The sequence below is a fragment of the Giraffa tippelskirchi genome, chromosome 11 (assembly GCF_054371585.1).
Source record: "Giraffa tippelskirchi isolate mGirTip1 chromosome 11, T2T-mGirTip1v1.2.pri, whole genome shotgun sequence".
Lineage (NCBI taxonomy): Eukaryota > Metazoa > Chordata > Mammalia > Artiodactyla > Giraffidae > Giraffa > Giraffa tippelskirchi.
Genome location: NC_137285.1, coordinates 121,237,860 through 121,258,554, shown reverse-complemented (window position 1 = coordinate 121,258,554; position 20,695 = coordinate 121,237,860). Strand labels below are relative to the sequence as shown.

Sequence of the window (20,695 nt, the reverse complement as noted above, 5' to 3'; positions counted from 1 at the left end):
GTCTAAAAAGTACCATCTTCACTGCACTTAATAAATACTAAAAATATGACTCATATTAAATAAAAGAGGTCCAAAAAGAGCTCTTATCCTGAATCGATACAAATAACAGACTATACAGGTAACCCTACTTTATGTCCTAACAACTCACTATTAACAATCCTTTTGAGTCTCTCAACAGTAACTCCATATCTTTCCTTTTTCTAAAGACTTTGTCCATCTCCGGAGTCTACTTTCCCCTCCTAGCATTGACTACCCATTGAAGCCACACTTATAGAATCTTATTAGGATTCCTTCTAAAACCTCCCCTCACTCTCAATACCCAACATTCCCAGTTCCAATAAGAATGCTTTCTTTTAGATGAATCAACTTATAAAAGATAAAAACAAAGAGAAAATACAAGGACATTCATTATAGACCATGACTTTTATTTCATTTGTATTATATTGGAGTTATGTCTGGAGTCAGAGTTCCCTCCCTCTGTCTTCAGGGGATGAATACTGGAACCTGGGCCTTCAGATAGGAACCAACATTGTTGGCCAGGCAACTAGTGGTACTTGTGGGCCAGAGCATTAGCCACCGCATTTGTCAGCTTCTGCCAGGCAGCCTGCATCTGCGGGGTAAGTTCCTTGCTGAAGTGGGTTGCCAAGACAATCAATATCATGTTGCCTAGGAGCTGGGAATAAAAAGAAAATAGTACATAATGAATAGAAGATTTCAGGCTGCCCTTCCAGCAAACAGATAAAACATCCGTTTCCTTCTTCATAAGAGGTTGAGCAACTATCATGGCCATGTTTCCACAAAAACGCATCATTATAGACTTGACATTAGGTTCAGTGACTCCCAGCCTGAACCCCCATTGTGTTATATCCGTCTCCCATTTTCTCTGTCAATTTCCAACCCCAGAGCATTGCTATAGATTGCTTCTCTCCTTTTTTTAAAAGTAAGATTGTAGTGCTCAAAGGGGACTTGATATGCTTATTTTGTCTTCAGATATTGCATACATTCAGATTGTTTGGGCACCCATTTGACAAAGAATCCAGCACCTTGTATAGAAGAACATTTCTTCATTGCTGGAGATGAAGGAGGAGGCCCAAACCCTGAAAAGTTGCTCTTATTTTGCTCTGTATGGTCCTGGTTCAAAACTCAAAAACCATGCAGAAATGTATTCATCAATTTTCATAGAAAATTTCAGTTATCAAAGGCAAGAAATTATTTTCCTTGGCTCAATTTGTGTTCTCCAGGCCAAAACATATAGCTCAAGTTTGGTTAGTGTTCTTCACAATATTTTTTTCTTTTTTTTCAGAATTATCAGATGGCCAGTGGCTTCCACTGCTCACAGAGTAATTACTTGGTCTTACCTTTGACCTCTGGAACAACCTATCAAAATCAAGCCTTTCTCTGAAACATTACCTCCAAAAAATATTTCAATAGCTTAAGACTTAAGTCTGTGTTCTCTACTGTAACTGCAGCACAGAAACCTAGATGAAAGAACAAAGCACAAACATTCCCAGAACTCACCCTGAAGTTCTCAGGATCCACATGCAACTTGTCACAGTGCAGCTCACTTAGATCTGCAAAGGTGCCCTTGAGGTCATCCATGTGCTTAATGGCATTTCCAAAGGAGTTCAGCACCTTCCTGCCATGGGCCTTGACCCTGGGGTTGCCCATTATGGCAGACTCAGAGTATAAGTTACCAAAACTGTCAAAGAACCTCTGGGTCCATGGGTAGACGATAAGTAGCCTATGGGATGATCATAGTCACAGAACAGATGAGAAATCAGAGTATATAAGAAACCTGACCTGTCCCTCTTTCTGGAACACTTCTGCCCTTCTGCTCCCATCCTACCTGTGTCCAGTGCTTACCTTGCTAGGCTCTCACCGCCGACCACCTCCACATTCACCTTGGCCCACAGGCTAGCAACAGCAGCCTTCTCCTCAGCAGTAAAATGCACCATGATATCTGGGAGCTTTCTGGTGATCCTAGTGGGCCAGAAGCAAGTCCGTGCTGCAGCTTCTCTGTGTGGCCTTTTATTCCTCATCTCCTGTCCCCAGGCCCTTCCTTCTCCCAATAAAATGAGACTATTGGTCAAAGGTGGGTGGCCATCACTAGGGGTGGGACTTGGGTAAGGGAGGGTCAGCAAGATGGACATTTGTGTCTCTGATAGTGTTGGTGGCTCTATCAGGGATACTCTGCTGTCGTCCCCCCTACCCTCTACTGTGCAATTCATATCTCAAGCTCCCCACCACTGTTCCTGAAGTGACCAGTAGGCTGACCATGAAGCATAGCTAGAGTTAGGAAGAGCAACATTTAGAACTCTGTTGAGCATTGTGTTAGGTGTTTACAAGACATTGTTCTGCTGTTCGGCCAGGGTATATTAATAGAAGAAGCCACAGCTCTTCTTGGGTTATCAATGCTTCTAAAGCTTATATGGGACTCAAATTTTGTAGTTCTTGTAACCAAGTAAAAATGATCCCAATCCAGCATCAATTTAGAAAAAAGATAGGTAAGAACTGGGCAATTTAGAGAAGAATTGAACATCACCCCTTTGTTGTTGAGTTCTGTCGGTAATATGTACACTTGTCTGAATAATTTTTTCACTCTGGTTATGTGAAAGTGTCTCTGGCCAGTACATGTATCTATGCATTCCTATCAGAGAATACACTATTGAATGTTGGAGAATAGGTGCTTCTGTGTTTAGTGAAGAGAGTATTAGAATTCTTGGAAATGGCTCTGGATGAACTGAGTTGTCTCATGTGTTGGGTCCATGCTCCTGGCCAAGTGTGACTTTTCTTCATATCTAATCAAAGGAAACCTTCACTGACAGTACTCCACACACCACGGCCACTGTGATCTAAGGTACTTTGTTCTCATGCAACCACATAAGCATTTACAAGACTAGAAAAGGCACATTTCTGGTGGGAGACAGAATGATTCATTTTATTTCAGAATTTGTTACTCCCGCATTTTGACCTCCAGAAAGCTGATTTGTTTTTCCCTGAGATCACTCTTTCAAATGTATGTATATAAAATAAACAATTTTCATTTCTTGTGTATTTACAGAGGAACTCTAAAATTTAGAGTTCAACCCGAAGTATTATATTAATAGCCAAATTTCTACTATTAGAAAATAAATCCTTTCTATTTGATATACTGAGACAGTTTTATTTATTCAACCTTGAGAAGACCTAAATGTAAAATGTGGATAAGAATTGCTGTTTCTGGAAGCTGGTTTACCATGACAGAGTGGATCTGTAAGCACTCATTTATGTGAGCACTTTGGTACAGAGATATAAAGAAAATAGTTGGATTAATGTCAAAACAATGTGTTTCAAGAAAAGAGGTCAAGAAATAAAAGAAAGAAGAGGAAACTATGACCACAGTCAGGAATCCAACTCACACTCAGCTGTGGGCCTGGCCTGCAGGGGTGGCTCTGGGTCGTTTTTATCTTGGCCCTGATGCCCATCTTCAGCAGAGTATGTGCTCCCTGCAAGGCCCCAGACCCAGGGGCATCTGCAGCTCTGAATGTTGGGGAATAACTGTCCATCTTTTCAGCAAAGCAGGCAATGATTCTGGAAGTTACTCTAACTCCTGTTTTTCTCTCACCCTTTTTAGACAGTCCCTCTCTCTGAGCAGTTTACAGTGGTCTCTCTTCCTTGAAATGCTGTAGCCAATCTGCACACATGTGTCTCCTCATGGCAACCATCAATTTAACATTCCCTCCCTGGTGGTCCAGTGGCTAAGACTCCAAACTCCCAATGCAGGGGCTCCAGATTCCATCCCTGGTCAGGGAACTAGATTTTCATGAAGCAAATCCTACATACCACAACTAAAGATCCTGCATGCTGCAAAGAAGATCGAAGATCTTGCCTGCTGCAACTAAGACTGGCTGCTGCTGCTGCTGCTGCTGCTGCTGCTAAATCGCTTCAGTCATATCCCACTCTGTGCGACCCCATAGACAGCAGCCCACCAGGCTCCTCTGTCCCTGGGATTCTCCAGGAAAGAATACTGGAGTGGGTTGCCATTTCCTTCTCCAATAAATGAAAGTAAAAAGTGAAAGACCTGGCATAGCCAAATAAATAAGTAAATACAAATAAATAGTAAAAAAAAAAAAAGAAAAGAAAACCAGTCCTGAAAAGAAAATTAACCTTCCTAGGCAGCTCTCTTCACTTTAACCAGACAGTTCCTTAGGAAAGCCCAGGGCCCAGTTCTTTGGAGTTGACTTTGAAAAGAGGTATCCCCTGCTCAGACCTCCACCCCTCCCATCCTGAGTATCTCCTTACAAGGGCTGTGACAAACCAGTTGCTTTTAGAAAATGTGTTCTTAGAATGGAATGACATTCTTGCCTGGATGTTGTCATCTTAACACCTGGGCTTATTTTCCTATAAATAATTTCCACTTTGGTATTCTACCTACATCCAGAACCTTTACCTTCACTGAAGTCTATTTTCAGACCCAATTAATTGTCTGGTCTTAAGGAGTTCTTGTCCCCTGACACCCTTCCCCTCCCACCAGAATGCTCCCATATCTTTAACTGGAATAACTCATGAGTATATGTTTCTCCCAAGTGTATGTCCCAACCACATCCCTTTGGCGCTCTATTTTTAATTTTCCTGCAGAAATCTCTACTTCATGAAAAAATTGAATGATTAACCCTCCCGCCCCCCCAAAATACAGTTCAACATAGAATCCCTAAGGTTTTCACATATTTAAAGGCACATGAGAAAAGCAGACCTGAGGACAATTACAGAACTCCTAGCAGAGCGTTACTGCTACAGTTACTATTGTTGTTGCTATTATTATTATTAGAATAATAAAGCTGTTCCTTGGTGACACTCTACTACTGGGCAGGGCCCTCAGCGAGGCAAGGCCCTCACCTTGTGGGCAAGGGCATTCGCCAGTCCAGTCACCATCGTCTTCCAGGCAGCCTGCACAGAGGGGTTAATTCTGTGTCAAAATGGTTTGCCAGACAATCACTAGCACAATTTCCAGGAGCTGTGAAGGTGGAAAGAGATAACAGATGTCCACAGTGAGCAGAGAGCTCCAGGCTGACCTCTCTGCTCTCACTTAGAACTGAGTGATATCAACTTCCCGCAAAGCCTGGGGCCTTGCCTTGTCCCTAAGCACAGCTATTTTGTTCCCCTTGCTAGACTAGGACTTGGCCATGATTTCCCTCCCCCTATCTTCCTAGCACCATCAGCTTCATATTTTGTGGGCATAAAAATAAACACTCATATCTTTATTATTGTACTCCCTCCAGCCCACGTGTTCCAGCTGTTTTCCTCCCTCAGAGACACTTCATCCTACTTCTGGATTTATAGGATGCAAACTTGAAATGGCTGTCTAGAAACAATTCTGTACAAATGCTCAGCCAATGTATGAATGTGCTGTATGCTTACTCAGTCATGTCCAATCTCATGGACTGCAGCCCACCAAGATCCTCCCTCCATGGGGATTTTCCAGGCAAGAATACTGGAGTGGGTGGCCATGCCGTCCTTCAGGGGATCTTCCCAACCCAGGTCTCCCGCATTGAGCATGGATTTTTTACCATCTGAGCCACCAGGGAAGCCCTAATATATGAATAGCCTTAGCAATATATTTGTGAACTCTAAGTTCTTTCCTTATACAGAGCCAGCATATGCTACATCAGCATTTCTCCTTGGCAATTTTTTTCTGCCTCCAGGAGAGGAAAAGTGAAAAATAACAAGTAAAGGCAAAGTTCCTTTCATACAATTATACTTTCCAGTAGACACTTTCCTCATCCCTATATAGGTTTCTTCTAAAAGTAAACAGAGTCCAAACAAACCCTTCTAGACTAATGAAAGCAGTCTTTAGGCCCCAGTGCGTTACCTATTGGTCTTAGTTCAGTCTTCTGGAGTTTCTTTCCTTTCAACCTCAATACTGCCAAATGTTTCACCTCTCACAGCTATCCTTGCTTCCTTACCATCCCTCTGTTTTTGAACTCATCTCTTCTCTTTCCTCTAGACCTGTCTTGCTGATTCCTCAAATTCAGGCTTTGAATTTTCCATTTCCTCACAAAATGATCTTTTATTTCAACCAAGGCTCAATCAGTTTCAATAATGATAACTATCCTTATAGCTAAATTATTTTTTAAAAAGCATTATCATTAGAAACAAAAGATCACATATATTTATGAATAAATATACATACATCATGCAGATAGATAGAGTTTATAGATAACATAAATAGTACCACTAAAAGACAGATGTTATAGATTAAGTCAATTATTTTTAGAGAAAGAGATAAAGAGAGTTTATGTTCCAAGTAGTGAACTAAAAATATGAGATATATTAATGTATTTAATTCTCACAAAATAGACTTTGATAAACATGATCAGTGAATGAGAGGTTAAGGTATTAAGTGATGCATCTCAAATTGTAGAGCTAGTAGGATGCTCAAATTCAAACTAAAGCAGCAGGTTGTTAGGTGTTAGGGCTGCCTCCCCATTAGTATAAATGACAACACTAGGGAAAGGCCAGGCAAGGGTTCTTGATTGTACTCTGAGAAGCACATTCCATCTCAGGACAGCTGATCAAACATTATGTTTCTTACATTAAATAAACTTAACTATAATGTTTTTTCAAACCTTCATTCCCATGGGTCCTCAAATGTTCATTCAATAACTATTTGTTTAATGACTTTGTTCTATGTATTAGAGATAGACAAAGAAGAAAAGTTTCTTCTTTATCTAATTTTGGAATGGAAGATGCAGAAAATGAATAAGTAAACCCATTGACAAATAATTTGAGCTATTATCATTTGCTCTGAAGGAAATTAATATCTGGACATAATAGGAGAGGGACACAATTATGTCAGAAATAAGTCTCTCTAAGATGGTCATAGTTGAGGCAGCCCAGAATGAAAAGAAGGCATCTGTCAGTGGAGAGGATTGGGATAAAGGTCCTGAAAGTTGGGATAGTGGATCCAAATCTCTATGGAATGTAAAACAAACATCTGATATGCTAGAGATATGAGTGATGGGCTGGTGTGGTTGATATATAAATAGTAAAAGTGAGAATGGCAGAAAATATGGTTGCAGAGAAAGCATAAACCTAATAACTTAGAACTTCTCTTCAGTGATAGGGAGTAAGAAGCCATTATAGGATTTTAAACCTGGTAATGACAATCTCTAAACCCTCTGACTCTTAGATTAATATTCCCAGATTATTATTTTATCACATTATTTTTCTCAGCTGGCTTTTAAGATCTATCAGCAATAATTAGACATCTTTTCATCTATTAAAAATTTGAGTCCTCTAGACCTGAATATATGCACATATGTGTGTGTGTAAATTATATGTTTTTGTTTTCGGTTAAATTGTCTTGAACTGGCAAAATCTAGATCTAAAGCTAGATCATTAAGGGATGAAGAATATATCTTTTGCCTGCGCCTTCATCCTCACCATCCCTGACCCTTTGATATTCAGTATCAGAATAATAGTTGAGAGGCAAGAAGGATGAAAAAGAGATTGATTGATTTGAAAAAGTAAATTGCTCTCATTTGTTGACTGACTGGGTGAAAAGATTTGGTGCCACAGAGGACATATCTTTATTCTGTTTAGGAGCATAATAAGAGGCAACGGGGGACTCCTTGGTGGTCCCATAGACAGGAATCCTCCTTAGAATGCAGGGGACATGGGTGCAGTCCCTGACTGGGGAACTAGGATCCCACATGCTGCAGGGCAGCTAAGCCTGTGAGATGCAACAAAGATCTCCCATCCATTACTAAGATTCAATGCAGTCAAATCAATAAATAGGCAACAGAGCACAGAGACACCAGTGTGTTGACAGTCTGCAATAATGTAATCACTGGTCTCCTAGCCCTATTGGGATCTTCCCAACCCAGGGATTGAACCCAAGTCTCCTGCATTGCAGGTGGATTCTTTACCAGTTGAGCCACAGGGGAACCCCCAATTGCAAACATGAAAAGGCAAATTAGAAGGTAATTCACAGGACATATTGTAATTAATGTGTAGGAGCAATGAAATGAATGCCTCATAGAGTTAAATTTGCCAATCCTCAAGAGGACAGTTTGACTCAAAGCCTGGAGCTCATGACTCCCTGAGCAATCTGGCAGTGACCCCCTCAAGAATGATTCAGTTCATACTTCTCTTACATGAAGTCCCCAGGTCATTGTAGGCCTCTTCTTGTTAGAACCAGGCTGTGAGTTTTCTCATCTGCTGCCACTTCCTTACTTCTCATCTACCCTAGCCAGTCAGAAAACATGTCCTCTTCATGCTCCCCATCTTCATCCTTCACTTTTTGCAGACCTCCTTGCTCTTCTTCCAGGGCTTCCCTGGTGGCTTAGCGGTAAAGAATCTGCCTGCCAAGCAGGAGATGCAGGTTCCATCACTGGGTCAGGAAGATCCCCTGGAGGAGGAAATGGCAACCAGCTCCAGCATTCTTGCCAGGAAAATCCCATGGATAGAGGAGCCAGATCAACTATGGTCCATAGGGTCACAAAAAGTCAGACACAACCTAACACACTGCTCTTCTTGGATTGAGGCCATTATGTCTGTTCTCCTCAATTAGCATCCATGTCTAATCTCTGCAATTTTCAATTCATTTTGTGTGAATTAAGCATATTACTTCCCCCCTCCAAATCCTACTCCTTGAGTCATTTAAAGTTCTTAGAATACTTATTGTTTACTCTTGCTACTATCATAGTAACAATTTTTATCTTTATGTTCAAAGCTTTATATTATCTAATCTTTCCTAATCCTCTATCTATGTCTCACTCTCTCTTCCACTTCCAGAGAGCTATTTTCATGCCTGTTACCAAGCCCTGGCTGGCTAATTTTAGACTGCAAAACTAAAAGGGTGACAGGCAGGAAGGCCAGGGGTCTCCAAATGGAGGACACAGGCTGCAAGTGGCAGACATTTTTTCTCTCTCTCTTAAGCAGCAGGAGGAAAGAAACTACAAGTGTTAGATATTTTTTTCCCCTTCTCTATACACATTTAAAAAGAGGTTTCTTTTAAAATTCTGTGTTGCCATGAAGACACCTGGCTCTATCTGAACTTAATTTTTCTCAAACCTTGAGCTAACCAATGTGTTTTTCTTATGGAAATATTTTTCTTAAGCTATGTTAATGGACTATGTACTTACCCTAGGCTCTGTCTTTCTTCAAGTTGGTCCCACTTAAGACTCAGAACCAATAAGGGCTCAACAAACTTGTATGTTTTACTCATACATTGTGCTCCTAATCTATGCTAATGAAACTATTTACTTGGAAACCTGCCTTTCTTCAAGACTCATGTCAATCGTTTTATGGCCTGGGATGACTCACCTGGTGCCAATGTTATCTCAAAATGCATGTTGTGGGTAAGGGGGTCTGGTGCCACTCTGAGTTTTGAGACCTCTCCTTTCTCTTAACAGCTTGCTGATAGGTATACAACATTCTGCTTAAGGCTAGCAGGGGGGCACTCTTTCTGCCGCCTTCTGATTTCTATGTTAGAAGCTTTCTCTATCTCTTTTATACTTTAATAAAACTTTATCACACAAAAGCTCTGAGTGATCAAGCCTCGTCACTGGCCCCGGATTGAATTCCTCTCCTCCAGAGGCCAAGAATCCCAGTGGCTTTCATGGCTCAGCAACAACCTTTTAAGATTTTGTTAGTATCTTATCTTCTACGTGAAGTCTTGATTATCCTTCTGTCCTCTCAACTCATATACTATCCTAACTCTAATTTTATTTTAGTGTACATTATATTCAATCAGAATATGATGCATAATGATTTCAAGTGTATTAGCCTTTGCTTTGTAAGGAGACAGTGAAATCCTTTAGAAAAGGGTATGGTATTGTTGGTCCATAGAGATTTTTCTGAAAATTCTCAGTCATCCCTCAACTCATCTTCTTATCTCCACTTTAATCTCATAAGATATATGACAATTTAGTTGAGTCAAAATGTACATTAGAGCAAACTGAAATAGTAACCTGAGTCTAGATGATGAATCACTACAAAACTTTTACTTTTTTCTGCAGACTCTCTGACATGTACTATAAATCTATCTTGCTTTTTCTCAGATACCGCTTACTACTTCTTCCTTCCTGCTACAGTAAGTTTTTGCCACACTGCTCTGTGGCAGGCAGTCCCCAACCACTAAAACAAACATTTCCCACCCCAGAAAACTTCTTTCCCCACCTTAGCTTTCTATCAATCATCCTGAACCCTACCAGAATGTCTATCTTCCACTGATGAGTTCCTGACATGCTTCTCAAAGGACTCATTTCTTCCTATGTCTCTCCCCAGCCTTCAGCTAATGAACCGTCATTTCTCCTTTAGCACAAGATGAAATGATGGAGAAGATACAATGTTAATTTTTGATCACTGAATAGAATGTACTTTATTAAACAGAAACTGGGCTCTCAAGGCCAAACCCCAGTCCCCATGGGCAGAAGGAAGGCACTGGGGACACAAAATGGTGAATTGAAAAGAGGATTCAGTGGTATTTGTGGGCCAGAGCGGTGGCAACACCAGACACCAGCTTCTGCCAGGCAGCCTGCATGTCAGGGCTGAATTCTCTGCCAAAGTGAGTAGCCAGAATAATCACAATCACATTGCCCAGGAGCTGTTGGGTGAAAGATAGAATGACAATTAGGCATGCCAAGTATAAGTTTCCTAAATAATTGCAGCAGATAATGGCTTAGTACCTACACCTCCTCCCAAGTCTGCATCTTAAACTGCTCTGTGGGTTGTATCTATGCAATAAACTCAGATGAGCTAGTCCTTCAGTTTAATTTAAATTCTATGATACATCCATTCAACATTTGTCTACCTATATCCCCTGCCTTTCTCCTATTTCACTATTTTTATTTGCCTCTCTCCCTATCTCTAATTCTTGTATTTATAAGATTTCAGGGATGCATGGGTTCTTAGAATGAGTTTAGTAAAGCCTCCAATCAATGCAGCAATAAGCCTCCTCTTAGTCACAATATTGATTGGTAATTTAATAGAAAATTGGTCTAATTTTCTTTGAGACAATCTCCCTAAAAATTATTCTCCCAAATATCTTCCTAAAAGTCAATTATCAGGAATCACATAAGATATTTCTCTTTCCTTGAGATCGGACTTCATCTATCAAAAGCCAAATTTTATTTCTTCTTGAAAAAATATGCTATTCTTCGATATTCTCTGGGGTAAATACATCCATTTCTGACAGAAGTTCCTGAAAATTTTAAAGCAAACTTAAGGCTGCTCATTGTGGCATTGTGGCACTAGTGGTAAAGAACCTGCTTGCCAATGCAGGAGATGTAAGAGATACAGGTTTGATCCCTGGGTTGGGAAGATTACCCTGGAAAAAGAAATGGCAACACATTCCTGTATTCTTGCCTGGAGAATCCCATGGACAGAGGAGCCTGGTGGGCTACAGTCTGAGGGGTCACAAAGAGTCTGACACGACTGAAGCGACTTAGCATGCATGCACTGTAAGGCTGCTCGAAGCTCTTTATGGTCACTAGTCCTGAATCAAGGTGGTCTTGGTATGCCCACTGGAAGTCAGTCCTCCTAATACCTAGTTTGATCTATGATTTCTGAGATCTTTGCTAGTCTTTCCAACTAAAGACTCAACTTCCATTATTATTATTCCAAAGTAAAAAGCAAAAGAGAACACATGAACACTTCCTGAACTCACCCTGAAGTTCTCAGGATCCACGTGCAACTTGTCACAGTGCAACTCACTCAGCTTAGCAAAGGCACCTTTGAGGTTGTCCAAGTTCTTAATAGCTTCTCCGAAGGAGGTCAGCACCTTCTTGCCATGGGCCTTGACCTTGGGGTTTCCCATTATGGCAGAGGTAGAGGACAGATTGCCAAAGCTGTCAAAGAACCTCTGGGTCCAGGGGTAGACGACCAGGAGCCTATGAGATGGAAACACAGCAGATGGAAAATCAGTGACTTGAAAATTTTTTCAGAATTTGCTGGTCAATTTACCAGGCTCATATTCACCATCCTCCCCCATGAAGTCCACTTCCTACCTGCCCAGAGCCTCGCTTCCAGCCTCTTCCACATTCACTTTGCCCCACAGGCCAGTGATAGCAGCCTTCTCCTCAGCAGTAAAATGCACCATGATGTCAAGTTGTGGAGATTACAGGTGATCACAGAAGCATGAGAAGCAAGTCTGTGCGGCTGCTGGATGCTGTGGTCTTTTATTCTTTACTGCTGAACTTCTGCCCCCCTTGCTCCCCCTTGTCCTTTGAAGTCATTGGTCAAGGTTAGGCTGTGTCCCTCAGGGGTGGAGTCAGGTCAGCTGATGGTCAGCAAGGAAGATGTATATTGAGTGTGTGATAACCTGTTGGTTCCTGAAACCTCCTTCCTTTGTTAGTTACTCCTCCATCCTCAACACAATTTTCCACTCATTCCCCTTTTTCGTCCTCAGCTCTTCCCATGTCATCCTACACGATGGCATCTATCTCTCCCATTCGCCTTCTCCCAGGATGATTTATGGAGTGTAGCCAAGCACCAGACAAGGAAGGAGTTCTATTCAAACCATTTTAGTATCAGTTAAGGATGGTGAGATGGTGAGAGCATAACAAAAACAGACTCAAGATAAAAACTAAATTGGAGACAAGAAAATCGATCAGTTCTAGCTCTCTTGAGAAGTGGATTATAGCCAAGATTTGGATTTTAGTTTTCCAAGGGAGAAAAAACAACGACAACAAAACACATATATGGTTACTTCAGGAAGCTGAATGGAAATGCAAAGGATCTACAATGGAACTAAGACCTCAATCCCAAATTAAAATATCCAAAGGTTATTTCATAGAGAGAACAGGTAGAATAAGCTTGCATCCTGTGCTTCCAGGGAACTCTGTCTATTTCTCTGTGACAGCATGGGAGGCAACTGTCTACTCTGGAGACATTCTCCTGAGTTTTCTTTCTGGTTTTCTCTACTTATTTATACTAGTGAGGCAGCTAAGAAGTCTGAAATTATTTAAAACCATGACTTGTGATCACACTGAGGAATAGATGAATTGATATGTGATACTAGGAGTTGGAAAATGTTTAACGTTTGTTGAATCCATCAGTGATGGAGCCTTCAAATTTCTCTAGTGTCCTTGTTTTGTTTTCTATTTTTATGTCCCTGTTGTCTGTAGGCTTCCCTAAGAAGACATCATCATGAAATAGAGTCTGCCCCTTACAACATTTTCAGCTGCAATCCACTGTTATATTACTGGAGTCCTGTTGATATGATGGTAAGGAATGGTGGAGGAGAAACAGCCTATAATTGTATAATTAAAAGTCAGCCTTTAGTGGATCAATTTTCCTGGGCTGTGACCTTCACAAGACTTAGCTCCACTTCCCCTCCTTAAGAAAAATAAAAAAAGACTCCCTGGACTAGACTACCTAACCTAGGATGACACAATTCTAGGTCAAGAGAGCAGATATATTATCACTGGGGTAGAAGACCAATGAAAGGACAAGAAATGTCTGGCTACCTTGTGAAGAATAGCCCTTGTGTGAATAAGAGTATTTTTTGTTTCTATATTTGTTTTGCAATGTTATGTTAGTTTCAGGTGTTCAGCAAAGTGATTCAGTTACACAGTAAGCCCCCTATACATGAACCTTCAAGTTACAAACTTTCAAAGATGCGAACATGTGTTCCATCAACTTCAGGTGTGAGTGAAATTGCAACTTGCTCTCCATCTCCTAGAGCTGATGATCCTTCAGCTCCACCATCTCCCACCTCTTCTCCCACCTCCAATCAGTAACTCTTCTTGCCTGTTCACTCAATGCCAGCACCTGTATGCCAGCTATTGCACTGTACTACTGTAGTTTTTAAGATAGTACACTTTAAGATTTAAAATATTTTCTTTATGTTTTGTATTTGTTTTTTTATGTATTTGTGTAAAAAGTATTGTAAACATATTACATATAGTACTGTACTGTACTAAATATAGTACTGTACTATATAGCTGCTTATGTTAGTTGATTACGTTAGTTGACTGAGTGCATACTCATTCATGTCCAACTCTTTGCAATGATATGGACTGTAACCTGCCAGGTTCCTCTATCCATGAGATTTTCTAGGCAAGAATACTGGAATGGGTTGCCATTTCCTTCTCCAGGGGATATTCCTAACCCAGGGATTGAACCCATGTCTCTTGCATCTCCTGCATTGAAGGTGTATTATTACTGCTTGAGACATCAGGGAAGCCTTGTTAGTTGCATACCTAGGTTAACTTTGTTAAACCGAGGAACAAATTGGACTTGTGGACACACTCTCAGAATTGAACTCATTCATGTGTAGGGGACTTAATGTTTATATATATATATATATATATATATATTATATGTATATTATATATATATATATATATATATATAATATATATTCATATATATATATATTCAGATTACTTTCCCTTATAGTCTATTACAAAATATTGATTTTAGTTTCCTGTGCTATACAGTAAGCTTATCTATTTAATATATAGATACTGTGTTTATGCTAATCCCAACCTTCTAATTTATCCCTTCCCCACCTTTCCCCTTTGATAACCACAAGTTTATTATGTCTGTGGGTCTATTAATGTTTTGCATATAAGTTCATTTGTATCATCTTTTGGGGGGCTTCCCTGGTGGCTCAGTAGTAAAGAATCCACCTTCCAGTGCAGGAGACATGGGTGGGTCAGGAAGATCCCCTGGAGAAGGAGATGGCTACCCACTGCAGTGTTCTTGCCTGGGAAATCCCATGGACAGAGCCTGCCAGGTTACAGTCCATAGGTTTGCAAAAGAGTCAGACACAACTTAGTGACTAAACAACAACAACACACACACACACACATAAACACACACACACACACACACATATTCTTTATCCATTTATCTGTTGATGGACATTTCGATTGCTTACATGTCTTGTCTATTGTAAATAATGCTACTTCAAACATAGGGTGCCTTTATCTTTTTGAATTATGTTTGATATATTAATCAGTAGCCTTAGGGCTCTTGGTTTCCAAGGCAAATTTCTATAGATCCACAGCATGAGGACAGTGACTCTTTCCTTAGACCTTGGGTATGAGGATCAAACATTGTCAAAGCCCAGGGAGTAAGAACCAGGCCCCATAAGACCAAGAGTTTGGGAAACAAATCCCACCTGAAACAGACAGTATGAGTACCTGCCATTCTCCTTCCAGCGTGTGGACACCAGTCTTCTCTTAAATTCAGGATGTGAAGTTGGGCCCCCTCCTTCTCCCTCATACTCACTTCAGGTACATCCTTCTCTAGAAACAGCCTTGGGGAACAGACCTGGCTTCCCTCCAGGGATCTGGCCCATGTCTTGCCTTCTTATTACTAAACATTGTGGAAAAGATTTTAAGAAAGTTTATAGGGTTGAAAGGCAACATGTCTGTAGCTTAGTACAAGGTTTATGAATCACCTAATTTCAGCATACATATGTCTATTCCTCTGTAATATCTCTATGCCTGGGTATCTCTACTTCCCTTAGTCTCAGTGGAAAGTTTGTATCATAGTGTATATCTAATAGATACCTGAGGGTATCTAACATAAAAATGTTATTTCTAAAGGTATGTAAATAAAAAAGACTTTTTAAAAGAAATTTCAAATTTTGATAAAGACTAGCTCTTGCCTGTTAGGGAATTTTTTAGCATTTGTACTTTGGTAAACTCTCTGCAGGATGCTAAGAAATATAAGATGCCTCTTTTTAGCAAGGAAAAGTAAAATATTTTATTAAAGTTTTCTAGCTAAATATGACATATATACTAATGCTGTAAGTCAAATAATGTATTATCTTTAGGTGCTATTAGCATGGAGAATTATATAAATTATAAATTATTAATAGATAAAAATAGATTTTTCCACCATATTTTTTCATAGTATTAGCTGAGAAAAAAAAAATACTTCAGAAGTTACTCTTCATCACAAATGTGTTCTTTTTTATTTTCAGTTTTAAATTTTGAAAATTATGAACAGGGTTTATGAACCACTGAAGACACGAAAAAATACTGCTTAGTATTCTTGATTAGAGAGATTATAAATTAGTCTGCTTTCATTATAATCTGAATTTATCTTGTTATAGTAGAAATAGATAGGATCAAAGTTCCTATTAAGTGTTGCATTATCCTAGAATAAATTGGGTACCACTAGTAGTTGGAAATTCTAATGGCTTCCAGGCAGCAAGCCAGTGAATATCTTCTGTTATATTAATAATTGCAATGAATGAGAAAATAGACCATAACTACTAGCAAGGCAACATTCTTGCTTTGTAAGCACAGGGCCTATGCATCAGCTCCCATAAAGGTTGAAGGTGACTCTGAACCCCAGCTGGGTCTATTCTCACAGGAATTTCTTTATGTTTGTGGCTGACACACAGACATCAGTGAGTTGACAGACCTCTGGGAGCACTATGATTAAGGCATAGCCAGAGATGCCTGTGTATGTTATTTAAGCAAGAGGAATCTTCACTAGGAAGAGATAATGGAAAGCCAGAACCAGCCAGTTATTACACATTTGTCTACACAATGAACTTTGAAGGTAAAGAGCTAGAATCTGGCAACTTAGAAAAATCATAAACTTCTCATTTTCCCATTTTATAACTTTACTTTCTTGGCTTCATTGATGTTTTTTGACCTTACACAAAATTGTCTTCATTTACTTTTATGATTAAATTTTTGAGAAATTCCAGGGTTTTTATGTCCAGTTTAAATACTATTACCTAATATATTCAATGAACTAAAGCAATTCTGAATAGTTAGAAGGAATGAGACTATCATTGGAGCCCACGGACTATAGCCTTCCAAGCTCCTCTGTCCATGTAATTCTCCAGGCAAGAATACTGGAGTGGGTAACCATTCCCTTCTCCAGGGGATCTTCCTAACCCAGAAATCAAACCTGGGTCTCCTGCATTGCAGGCAGATTCTTTACCATTGGAGCCACCAGGGAAGCACTCATTGGAGCCAGTGCTTGCTAATCTTCTCTCTACTGCACTACCATAACTCATTGATCCATATCTCATGGATATTACTCAAGGCTGAAGTCAACTAATAATTTTCAAACTTTGTTCAAATGTAATGATACATAAAATCAATATTTATATTTCTATCTAGAGTTGATTCGTATGGGATTCTTATAAGTATAGGGCTTGGAATTCTGTGTCCTAAAATCGGGAAATCCTTCACTTGGTGATTTTGAATTCTAAAAGACTAATGACTAATTTTTTTCCTAGTCATATTATCTTCAATATTTCAGATACTCAGTACTGAATCTATAGCATAGCATGTCTCTTGAATAAGAAATCTACACATATCTGAAACAGGATAGATTTGAGGTTTGAATCTAAGTAGAGCTTAAATGGAAGCAGTGAAGATTATGGTCAGATCCCACCCATTAACAAGATCATCTACCTGAGGAATTGTGAGAAACTAGGATCGTTTGTATTCTATGGTCTAGTGAGGAACATTGTTCTTCTCCCAAGTCCCTTTCCATACTGTGCCGTGCCATGCTAAGTCTCTTTAGTTGTCTCTGACTCTATGAGACCCTTTGGACTGTAGCCTGCCAGGCTCCTCTGTCCATGGGATTCTCCAGGCAAGAATACTTGAGTGAGTTTCCATGCCCTTCTCCAGGGGATCTTCCTGACCCAGAGATAAAACCCATATCTCTTAAGTCCCCTGCATTGGCAGGCAGGTTTTTTTACCTCCTGTCCCACATGGGAAGCCCCAAGCCCCTTTCAACCTTTGCTAATTCTAGCCCCAGAAGAGCTCTTTCTGAAACCAAATTTTCACAATACCTATCTTACTGAGTCTGAGGTGTCACTGAGGGAAAGGAAAACTTCTTAGGTTCCTAGACCAACAAGCTACTGTAGCCCTTCTCTCTACTCCAGCCCCATTCAGGCATTAATGTCACCGATTATTTCCTGCACCTGTTTTGTTTTTTTGTTTTTCTTTCCCTTCCCTTTCTTCTCCTTCTTCTTTTCCTCCTCTACTCCTCTCCTTCTCCTTCTCTTCTATCTCATTCTCCTCCTCCATCTCCTTCTTCTTCATGTGTTCACATGTTTTCTGGGACTTGGCGGTGGATATGGATGGCATTTATTTTATTTTGGTTTGTTTTCAATTAACAGAGGCAGGCAGATCCAGTGTTTTTCTCCTTCTGGAGACTTGGGCTGGTGATAGCTGGGTGGGTCAGAAACTGTGAACATAGATAAGGGCTCAGGAGTACACAAAGAGAGGAGTGGCAAAGAGAAGACCAGCTAAAGACAATGAAAGCCAGGGTGCTTCTCTTACTACTTTCAAGGCTCTGTCCTCAGTTTCCATACAAGTAGATAAGTGAAAGAGATTATGGTTTTGTGCTTGGGGGTCTTGCATGGTTAACTGTTCAGAAATGCCTGGTCAATACGCCCTGTGTAAAATATATGTGTGTGTGTGTGTATGTTTATAAATAGGTGAGTACTGTCAAAATATGAAGGCTATAGTGGCTAGATAACATGCAAGACCTTGAAAGCCAGAGGGACAAGTTTCACTCTAATTTTAATCGCAATTAAAAATAAATTTAGTTTAAAAAGTTATGAAAACTAATTTAAATACAAAAGACAGACACAAAATCACCTGAGAGAAAAAGAATGCTTCCCAGGCCAGAAACTCTTAACTATAATCTATGGAATGTTCTGATGTGTAAAAAAGTATGTTAATCATTAGAGAATTGACCAACAAGGAAAGTACAGGAAAAAGAAGGTTGCTCTGTTGGCTTAGAATCTAGAGATGTTGAACCTCACATAACATATCTATCTTTCCCATGAAGAGGATGAATAAGCCATTTCTGAACTTACTGTCAAGATGCTTCCTTGGCATGATTGAATCCAGCTACTTGCCTTGTAACAGTTTGCTTCCTCTACTTTTCTTGATTGATGTAAGGAAAGCATGTATTACTCACAAAGGCGTAAGTATTCAAGTTATAAATCTCATTGTAAATTGACAAATAAGTACATTGATTTCTACTTTTAGGCTTGTGTGTCTTTTATTTCAACCAGAATGTCTTCAAGAGTCAATCTCAACTTACAAAAAAATGGGCTACATTCTGAAATTAATTAATTCAATCAAGGTCCTGTTTGCTGAGGTCTAAATAGTGTTGGTCGGCATTACCTCTTTTGGCATTACTCCGTTGATGTTTTTGTACGTATGTAGAGGTAGGTGCATATGTATGCGTTCATGCATGCCAAGTTGCTTCCATGATGTCTAACTCTTTGCAACTTGGACTGTAGCCTGCCAAGCTCCTCTGTCCATGAGATTCTCCAGACAGGAATACTGGACTGGGCTGCCATGCCCTCCTCCAGGGGATCTTTCGAACCCAGGGACCAAATCTAAATCTCCTGCAGGCAGGTGTGTTCTTTACCAGTAGCACCATCAGGGAAGCCCATTTATATGTATAGGTGCCAACATGCATGCATGCGTGCTAAGTCACTTCAGTCTCATCCTACTCTGCAACCCTATGGACTGTAGCCCACCAGGCTCCTCTGTCCATGGGATTCTCCAGGCAAAAATACTGGAGTGGGTGGCCATGCCCTTCCAGAAGATCTTCCTGACCCAGGGATCGAAGCTGAGTCTCCTGTGACTCCTGCATTGCAGGTGGACCCTTTACCACTGAGCCACCGAGGAAGTCTGTAGGTGCCAATATAAATATTAGCAATTGTTATCTTTGGAAATTATTATTGTAAGAAATTTGACTTTATTATGAGTGATGCAAGAAATGATCAGAGAACTTTGGACAAAGAGATTACCATACACGATTTGCATTTTTACCAGTGTGCTTTGACTGCCATATTGGGAAGACACTATCAGAAGCAGTGGTAGAAGAAAGATCAGTTAGGAGTCTGCAGTAAGCATCCAGGTGAAGATTACATTGTCTTACACCAGGGTGATGGTAGCAAGGGCTCAACCTGTAAATATATGTTTAAAGTAATGCCAAGTGGATTTTCGAACAGGATGTGGAATTTGTGAGCTGTTCGTGTGTGTATGAGCGTGCATGCATGCACATGCTCTTGTACATGCTAATCTCTGAATATGAGTATCTGTGTGGGAGGATTTGAAACCTGGACTAGGAGAGTCTTTATGTTGAGTTTTGTCAATTCCTTTGTTCATCACACTAACTGCCTCAGAATTCTTGCTTTAAAATGAGGTTAGTGGTACTTCCCTGGTGGTCTCGTGGTTAAGAAAACATCTGCCAATGTAGGGGATACAGGTTCGATCCCTGATCAGTCCAAGAAGATTCCATGCCACTGAGCAATTAAGCCCGTGGGCCACAACTGCTGAGCCTGTGCACTGCAGCTGCTGAAGCCTATGTACCCTAGAGTCTGTGCTCCACAAGAAATCACCGCATTAAGAAGCCTAAACACTGCAACTGGAAAGGAGCCCTCGCTTGCTGCTACTAGAGAAAGCCTACATGCGGCAATGAAGAACTAGGGCAGCCAAAATTAAATAAATAAAATAAAATGAAGATGGTGGATGGGTAGGTAGGAAAATCAGAAAGTATCTCTGGAGCAAGTTCACACACCCAAATTTTAGCCAAAGTGACGTGAAGAGTGATAGCACCTCTTGGGTGCTGATCAGAGGCCTAGAGGGTAAGACATTTTCCCATGAGAGCAGTAGCACCAAGATGGGCCTGAGATGGTTCCTTAAGTCAAGGCTTCCCTAGTGGCATTCCCTGTCAGATCTGCCCAGCATGTCACAGG

At 40.3% G+C, this 20,695-nt stretch overlaps 2 protein-coding genes across 6 annotated transcripts in view; both read right to left on the bottom strand.

Annotated features, from left to right (window-relative positions):
* Window positions 1-404: 404 nt before the first annotated feature.
* On the bottom strand, window positions 405-4,993 carry LOC145525709 (hemoglobin subunit epsilon-4). Its single transcript, XM_081539225.1, has 4 exons — window positions 4,876-4,993; window positions 1,864-1,980; window positions 1,519-1,741; window positions 405-673 (listed from the first exon to the last, which is right to left on the bottom strand). The coding sequence occupies exons 1-4, from the start codon at window positions 4,890-4,892 to the stop codon at window positions 545-547; spliced, it is 486 nt and encodes a 161-aa protein (XP_081395351.1). The 5' UTR covers window positions 4,893-4,993; the 3' UTR covers window positions 405-544.
* A 5,344-nt stretch (window positions 4,994-10,337) lies between these two features.
* LOC145525710 (hemoglobin subunit epsilon-1) overlaps window positions 10,338-20,695 on the bottom strand; it is a 42,387-nt gene continuing 32,029 nt past the window's right edge. For all 5 annotated transcript variants that reach the window (XM_081539229.1, XM_081539228.1, XM_081539226.1 and 2 more), the window contains 4 exons: window positions 15,135-15,309; window positions 11,991-12,262; window positions 11,651-11,873; window positions 10,338-10,588 (listed from right to left, as the gene is read on the bottom strand). In XM_081539229.1, the coding sequence (XP_081395355.1) occupies window positions 10,460-10,588; window positions 11,651-11,873; window positions 11,991-12,082 (444 nt within the window). In that variant the 5' untranslated portion in view covers window positions 12,083-12,262; window positions 15,135-15,309 and the 3' untranslated portion in view covers window positions 10,338-10,459. The remainder of the gene's footprint in view (window positions 10,589-11,650; window positions 11,874-11,990; window positions 12,263-15,134; window positions 15,310-20,695) is intronic.

What these genes read in the sequence shown, in the direction of transcription:
- LOC145525709 (XM_081539225.1), bottom strand. An exon ending in GGCGGTGAGAGCCTAGCAAG is followed by an intron (nt 1,742 to 1,863) that starts GTAAGCACTGGA and finishes ATCATCCCATAG; the next exon opens with GCTACTTATCGTCTACCCAT. An exon ending in TGGATCCTGAGAACTTCAGG is followed by an intron (nt 674 to 1,518) that starts GTGAGTTCTGGG and finishes TTTTATTCCCAG; the next exon opens with CTCCTAGGCAACATGATATT.